The sequence below is a fragment of the Brassica oleracea genome, chromosome C2, assembly GCF_000695525.1.
Source record: "Brassica oleracea var. oleracea cultivar TO1000 chromosome C2, BOL, whole genome shotgun sequence".
NCBI classification, from domain to species: domain Eukaryota; kingdom Viridiplantae; phylum Streptophyta; class Magnoliopsida; order Brassicales; family Brassicaceae; genus Brassica; species Brassica oleracea.
In genome coordinates, this window is record NC_027749.1 from 10,439,058 (window position 1) to 10,448,081 (window position 9,024).

The window sequence follows — 9,024 nt, forward strand, 5'->3', positions numbered from 1 at the left end:
AGCAGGTCAAAGAAAGAATAATCATCAGAAGAACAAAGTTACCTTGAAACAAGAAGACGCATGCCTAAAGCACCGGAAGCACAACCACCAGCTAAGAGGTAAGAAGCACATCATAAATTAAACAAACACATACAAGGCGTCCATGCCAACAAAGAACCACGAAGCTCTGAATAGAAGAAACCAAAACTCCAAAAGACTAACTCCGCACACCTACACCAAGGGACGCATGAGAAGAAGATAAACAACATGAGTGGGGGAGAATGGAAGCCAACCACCAAGAAACCAGAGCTCAAGCTTGAGACCATAAACAACCTTCCAAACGCACAAAGCGTACATAGAGAAAAACACAATACAATCCTGGAGTAGCAAATATGGCGAAAGAGAGAGCCACCAGAGACGTGATCAGCGATGAAAGTGCAACGAGATGAGAGAACAAAGAGATGAAAGGAGACGAAACGAAATCAGTAAACTGTGGAGCCATCCTCGAGCTATGTAAAAAGCATAAAAGTAAGATCACCAAAAACCAGTTCTTGAAAACCAAAACATCAAAAACTATCGACGGCAAACCAACGACGAGGAAGACAACATCAAAGAAAACTAAATTCTAACTCAACCCAGTGAAATGTAATTTCTAAAATTAGCCAAAATCTAGGAACCTACAAAGCCGTAAGAAACAACCGCACAACATGGAACTAATATGTGTGATCGATAACAAATACAAGATAATCTCACATAAGAAGAATAAAAAACAAGAGCACAGAGTTGAGTCTTTTTCAGTGATGGTGAGAAGTCCAGCACACCGAAAAGGTAAACGAAATACATAGATGGTGACTGCTCAAGGTCAAAATATGGAGAGAATGCAAAAGATATCTGAAAAAAATAATGTTCAAAAATGTAAAAAATTAGAATACAATTTTGATGCCGTTAATCTTAAAATCAACAAATACCTAAATGCAAAGTTATTGAAATTTAATATGTTTTACATCAGAAGCTCATTTCATCACTAACCAGTAGTATTATACACACAACGATACATTATTAAAAAGATAAACACATAATATATTAATTTATTACCTACTACTACATAACATAATAAAACACTAAATGATCCTCTTCACAAATAAATATTGACCACATAATCACATTATCCAAAAAATCATATTTAAAAATAATAAAATAATATTCCGCGTAAAGCGCAGACACCCTCTGATTAAGTGTATATGTTGCATAATGAGTGTATATTCTACACTCTCAGTAGATTAAGGAATTTATTTTCAATTATTTAATAAAAACTTATAGTAAAGATGAAACAATTTCTTAACAGCTTAAAATAAACATTTTTGTTTGAACTATTATATATTAATGAATGCATCTTTAATATTAAACTAAATTAAACTGTTTTGGGCATGATAAACTTTTAATATTTATTCAAAACATACTTTATCAAATGTTCATTATCATAAAAATTTGACAAATCAAATATTGATATCATATAAAGTTTACTAAATAAAAACGCAATTTCAATACGACCATGGATCCAAATATAAGAAACTGAAATAATTTCGGTAAAAGAGCGGAGAATAACTATTTTTCATACGAACATTGTATACCCTGTAGAATAATGTGTTATAGACTTACTCTTTTTTGTAACAGTGTTATATACTTACTCTTTTACATATTTTTCATTGACTATCATATTTTTGTTGAAACTCTAAAATACGTTTCACATTATTTGATTAATAAAATTAATTAAAAATTGTTGATATATATATCTTATATTCTTGTTCATCCATTTTTAATCTTTTTAACTATTGGCATTCAAATGCTATTATAAAATTGAAAAATGAACAACTTAGCATCCAGATGTTGCATTTGAATGTAAATACAAACTATAAAAACGAACAATAATAAAATTAAATATTTAGATATTTTATTTAGATGTTAGATATAGATGCTGCATCTACTCTATTAATTTAGAGTCCTAAAAAAAATCTACTATTTACAAGTTCTCATTTATTTTTGGACTTCCATTAGAATAGCATGTATTTGGACATGTAAATGTGTTTGGTTCCTTGGATATATCAACTTAACTTACAACTTAATTTAAACCAACATAGAAATAATATTATCATCTATCATCTTTGGTTCATTAAACTACCTAAACCGGCACGTTGTCTACTATTATAATAACTAGTATGTTATCTTCATGTTACTATACATGATCCTCTCTTCTTATATTACAAGCCCCACATACAAGAATAATGTTATTACACTAATTGACTATCATGTTAGTATAAAAGTCCTATAATACCATAACTCTGATTGACGATCATGCTTATATACATTGTTGTTTTTGTGTCTTCTCCGATCACTACCTGCCAACAGAAAGAAATCAAATTCGTTTTTAATTTTTTCAATCTTCAGCCATAAGAAACATTACAACAAATTAAAAATTCTAATTATGAACACAATTTTGTCGGCATATAAGCTTCAATCAAATAGATCTTACATCATGATCATCATTGACATTACATAAAGCCAAAGTCCATAAAGCGATACTTCACTTCATATCGATTTTGTAGTAATAGATTATTTATATTTCTATTAATTATATACATATAATCTAATATAACAGATTAGATTTTATCCTCAATAAGAATAGATTCAAAAAATCTTAACTAATGTGCCGTCCAAACAATATAATCTCTAACAACTTCATTCCTTTTAATTTTTAAGATATCCTTTCTTATATTCCGAGCTCCATATTTATCAACTTTTTATCTATCATTCTTAAGATTACATATCTTAACTTCATATAACAACTCCTAAAATATATGGAAATCGCAATCTTCTTTTCATCTCATTTAAAAAAGAAATCAGAATATCCTCACGATATACTCATTAAACCTAATCTTTAGTACCAAATCACTATAAAACAGCTTCCATTGCCTAATACTTTCTAGATCTCTAACGAAAAGAAAAAAAGAGACACAAATGGCTATGGTTACATCAGGTCGAATAAATTTGTTGAAGAATGTTAAACCATTTAAAACAACTTGGATCGTTGAAGTCAAAGTTCTTCATTCATGGTCACAACCATCTAATTACGCTGGTGGAGACTCTCTTCAGTTCATACTCGCAGATAGGACAGTAAGTGTGTCTATTTGTTAAAATTCATATTTCAAAAAGGTTGTGTTCAATCGTCTTAATTTTATTCTATCTAATGTTAATGTAGGGTGTTAAGATTCATTGTACCTGCAAGAGAGTCTTCTTTCCTCGTGTTAAGAAGCTTCAGGTTGGACAATGGAGGTTCATTGAGAACTTCTCTGTAACTCCTGCTGGCGGAAAGTATAGACCGACGAGCCATGAATACAAGCGAGTAAACTTATCTTTTCCATTGCAATCCCTTCGCCCCTCAGTGAATCTGTTGACAATCACTCAAATACATGACATAGGCACATAATAACAAATATATTAGAACCCTGAGATGACTACAACCTCAATTGAATTTTTAATTACATCTTATACTACCAAACTACTGCAATTTTGTCTACAGTCTACAAAACCCAAACTTTATATCCATCTTCTCTCTAACCTTTTTTGTAAACATCAAACAGAAGGAATTGAAAAATATAGGTGAGAGATCTATCAATATGAGAAAGATATAGAAACGAATTTTAGGTTTGCCTGATCGGAGAATATTAGGGTTTACAAACAAAAATCTAAAGAGGCTAACCTCAAAATAGAAGATCGATTCACTTTGGTGATAGATTGAACGGTTTTGATTCGGGAATTGAAAGGATTGATTAAGATCGATGCCAATTTTGTTTTGATTCGACAGAACCACCGAAAGAGAAGACGAAAAGAAAATAAAGTTGTTAACTTTTTTTAGACACATTAAAGTAGTTGACCTTCCAGAAAAAAAAACTGTAGGCTTAATTTTGTTATTGAGAAAACTAGATTGTTTTTAACGAATGAGCCAATTCTATAGACATCTTTTTGACTAATTTAACGTGTCTTATTTTTTTTAAATGGACCAAGTATAATGAACTTTACAAATATATGGATCCCAAACATCTATATCTTCTCAATTGTGTTTGACAAATAAAAAACATCAACTTCTAACGTTATATACACCTCAAAAACAAAACAAAAGTCAATTATAAAAGAAGTTCTATTATAAACAAGAAAAAATAATTTAATCTAATCTCAAAACTTATTACGAAAATTGTTCAAATAATATCCGCGCACAGCGCGGGTCTCGATCTAGTCAAATATTAAAACAAACATGACCGAATAACTAATCGTTAATTTGCGGGGGGAAAAGGAATCTATTGCATTGATAAGAAAAAAAACTCAAACGCAAAGGAACGACACAATCACCTTCAAAGAATTTAATTAGCACTATCCATCAAAGCTAGGGGTTAGCATTTCGATTTAATTACGGGTTGGGTTTGGTTTGGGTTATTTGGGTCTAAGAAATCTTGAACCAAAGTCAACCAAAATTAGTATAGTTTGGTTTATGTTCGGTTTGGTTTGTGTCCAGTTCGGTTTTAGTTCGATTTGGTTTGTATTTAGTTTGGTTTAATTTGGTTTTGTTTGTATTTCTTAGTTCAACCGAATTTATTTTTTAATTTTTTTCTAGTTCAACTACAAAAATATGATTTATAAAAATATAAACAAATCAACATTTGATATTGAATCATTATTTTCTTCATATTTAAACGTAAAACCAAACATCACAATAAATACGTAGAAAATGTAGTCCAATAATTTTATATTATTACCTTCAAACCTAATATAAATATCATAAAAAAATTTCGTTTTGATGTTAATGTATGAGATTCATATTATTTTATTTTATTTTTTTTAGTTGTGCTTATACTATTCATTAAAAATTATGTATAAAATTATGTTTAGTTGTTTACGCTAAATGGTTAAATATATTAAATCTTAATATTTGGTTCGATTTTTTTGGTTTGGTTTGATTTGAAACCAACCAAACCGAACCATTTGGGTTGATAAAATACTGAACCAAATGGGTTAGACATATACTTTGGTTTGGTTTGGATCGGTTTAAGTTCGGTTGGGTCGGTTTAGTTCGGTTTGGTTTGGTTTTTTGCCCACCCCTAATCAAAGCTAATTGAATCAATAAAATGAGTGATTTTTATCATAAATTAAACACTAGATCCTAATCACCATTTATCAAAAACTCCAATATTTTATTTAGCGTTGAATTCCCTTTGTACATTTGAAAAAAAAAATCATAAACTTAATTTTCATTTACTTATCTTTTAATAGATCCAATAGAAATATCAATCTCAATAAAATTATCTTCTTCTTCCATATTCACATCATTTATCTCTTCTTCTTCGTCAACCCTAATTCTCTGAAGACTCTGATTAATGTTCCTCACTGCCTCTACAGCTTCTGCTTCTTCATTCACAAGAAAAATCTCAATAAGACCATCATCGTCTTCATCCCCATGTTCATCATCAGCATCTTCATCATTACCAGCATTATCATCATTGTTATCCCCTTCTTTTTCAGATCTTTCAACCAAATAGACTCCAGTCCTTTTCTTGAAGAATCTTAGAAAGAAAAGAGAAGTAGAGATGAACAAGATTGCGATGGTTACTAGAAGAGAAGAGAATCCATAAGAGCTTAAAAGATAGAGGAAAACTAGAAATGTAATAAGGGTTACAAGGAAAAACAGCAATGGCGAATGTGAAAGAAAACAGCACCAAGAAAAGTGATTTTCTTCATCAGTTTTCTTCACCATTTTCATCATTCCACGGAAACTTGATTTAAGAAAACAACAACAGAGCTAAAGAGAAGTTCAGAATAATGTCTCGTTATCCATTGATGTTAACTAACGGATATATTGAGTTATATCGGATTTAAATCTTTAATCTTAGTTTCACTCTTTATGGATCTAGATTAGAGTAATATATATTTTAATGAAAAAGACTAATCTGAGTTCTTGAAAAGTTTCAGACAAGCTCTGTTTTTTCTCACTCTTTATATTTATAATTATACACCTGCAACTAATTTCTCGAGCAAAATGATGTGTCTTGGTTTTTGCATGTATTTTGAATTAAGAAAAATAAAACACTTTAAAAAAAGTTTTGGAGGTTGGTAATACATGTGAAGCCCATTAATTAAGGATGATTATTAGTTTTATGAAAAATAATCAAGAATAATTATATAGTACCAAAATAATATTTTAAAGATGATTTCTTAACCTATCAAAGATACAAAGAGATACAATCAAACTACAACCTCCAACAGCAGCATACCAACTATACGCGGTTAAATTCAATTAATACAGAGAACCAGGTTTGATTGAAGTATAGATTACATATGTTTCATCTTTAACGAGAGCTCGAACATGTCAAAGTTTTGGTACGGATTGTAAAGATTTGATCACTGTGATTAAGAATTTCATATTTGCCAAGCTTTGCAAGAGAATTAGAAAAGATAGTGCAAAATCATATTTCTGACTCTTTATCTAGGACTACAAAGTATTTATATAGAAATTTTTGTTTTATTAGTTGTTCTATTCCGGTTTAGTTTATCACCTCAAACTAACAGAATCCATTTCCTAACTTTGTCGATTTTTGTTGTTGTCAACTAGTATTACGCCCTGTTCTAAAACTCGGCCGCCTAGCCGTCTAGGCGGCCGCCTATGCGTTACGCGTCACTTTTCCGCCCCGATTTATGCCAAATCGGTTTAAAAAATCGGATATCCGATTTTTTTCCGCCTAGACCGCCTAAATGACCGCCTAGCCGCCTAGGCGGCCGCCTAATCTATTTTTTTATTTATTTTTTATTTTATTTTTTTATTTTTTTTATTTTTTTTTATTTTTAATAATATTTTTATTTATTTATTTGATCTAAAATTTTATAAATATCATTTATATTCATAATTTTGATGAAAATTACACTATATTAAGTTTATATATTCTATTTGTGTGTTTTATACAATCTTAAACATGAAAATGTATTAATGTTATACACAATTAAAGATTAACATGTCTTATAACATAGTAAACCATCTAAAAATTCTGTCCCGCATAATTTCCGATTAATCCCCGATTTTCTCTTTAGGCGCTAGGCCCAACCCGACCGCCCGACTAGCGCCTAGCGCGTTCCCGAACAGGGGTATTACGTCGGTTTGATTCATATTGGTGGGTAAAATTATTCAACGCATGATTTGATGAGTTTTTTTCTTATCTGACTGTTTTACTTTTAACAAATTAAAGAGGTCACTTTATCTTTTTCCAAACTATCCTTTATCGTCTCATACAAGACCCCATCGATTTTTGTGTGCGTTTGAGTTGAAAAGACCTCTCATCAGTGCTGCGGTTGTTTACAATGGTAATCATAAGATGGATCTGTTCATTTCATCATCCAGATACATGATGCATGTTTGGGTATTGTTCCCTTTTATTACATTGACTAATGACTACTCATTTTATTATATCAAACTTTAGTTTGTAAAATAGTTGCTATATATAAGGGTCCCTACTATTCGGTACAGACATTTTACACACAAAATATAAAATAGACCAAAACTTTCAAAATCTGTTAGAGATGAATATCATATATTTCTAAAGAAAAGACCAGCCAACCACCATATCCCAGAGTAGTCTGTCTCATTATGAATTGCGAGTATATTTCCTTTTTTTTTCAGGCAAGATAACTCATAGCTAGCTTACCTTCTATTTTTTGCATACATCGTCAAAAATTCAAACAGTAATTTTACAGGCTAAACTTCTCTTGTTCACAACTATCACGACAATTCATTCCTAAACCAATGACCGTGCCATCATAGATCCACAAAAGTATCGATTTGTATATGGGAAGCAGTAGTGGCGGATTTAGAAACATCTTCAACCATAGGCACTATTAATTTTTTTGAGTTAGTTGGAGTATTTCACACTGTTTAAACTATTTGTTAAAGTAAATTTTGTACTAATTATTTTAAGAATATTAAAACTTATCTGGAGGCACGTAATCTAGTTCCCCATCAAGTGCATTTGCCCCTGGTCCTAGTATGAATTTTAAAGCTTGGAAAGATAACAAATTATAAAGTATATGTGTTTTTATTTCTCTACTTCTATATATGATCTAGTGAAATAATATATTTTTACAAGATACAAAAATCACTAAAACCTAAATATCTCAAAAAGTTATATAATAACTGTGGTATGTAACTAAATATATATAATATTCGTTAAATTTGTTAACAGAATATAATATATAAATAATATAATTTATATTATTCTATAATAAATTTGTCTAAAACAAATTGTTACATAAAATGAAATAAAATGTGAAACTAAAACTTTGAGAAAATTTTATGTTTGATTTGAAAATGAATGAAATAAATGAAATAAAATATTTAAAAGCAATTGATAGGGAAAAAAATATCAAACATACATGATTGGTCCTTATCATATTGCTCAATATATTTTCTTCTTTATTTGTTGATCAATAAATTATTGCCTACTATTAATATGCACTACAATAAAACAGAGGCATACCGAGGGAAAAAATCGTCGGTATGTCGTCGGAATAACGTTATTCCGACGACATACCGACGAAACAAATCCTTGGAAATTCATTTTTCCTCGGAAATCCTTCGAAAATTTTCGACGGAATTCCGAGGAAACTCCGAGGACCACCAGTTCGTCGCAAAGGTCCTCGGAATATACCGAGGGAGAACTTCCTCGGAATTTACCTCGGAGGTTCCGACGAAATGTTCCTCGGAATTTTCATCGGGTATTTCCGAAGAACGGAGCCCTCGGAAAATTCCGAAGAATGAGTCTCTCGGTATATTCCGAGGAAGGAGTCCCTCGGTATATTCCGAGGAAATGTTGGTCGGAAATTTCCGAGGGTTCATTTCCTCGGAATTTCAAAAAAAAATATTTTTTTTTTTAAAAATAAAATTTTTGAAATTTAAATTCGAAAATATAAAATTAAAATTAAAATTGAAAACATATTAGATAATATTCAAAG

The 9,024-nt window shown here is 30.5% G+C and overlaps 1 protein-coding gene across 1 annotated transcript; it reads right to left on the reverse strand.

The window, feature by feature from the left end:
• Positions 1-5,287: 5,287 nt before the first annotated feature.
• LOC106326504 lies at positions 5,288-5,912 on the reverse strand. Its single transcript, XM_013764474.1, has one exon. It carries the CDS (start codon positions 5,789-5,791, stop codon positions 5,288-5,290), a length of 504 nt encoding a protein of 167 aa, XP_013619928.1. The 5' UTR covers positions 5,792-5,912.
• Between the last annotated feature and the right edge of the window lie 3,112 nt (positions 5,913-9,024).

Bases quoted from the DNA above. Each gene is read 5' to 3' on its own strand.
- LOC106326504 (XM_013764474.1), bottom strand. From the start codon at position 5,791: ATGATGAAAATGGTGAAGAAAACTGATGAAGAAAATCACTTTTCTTGG.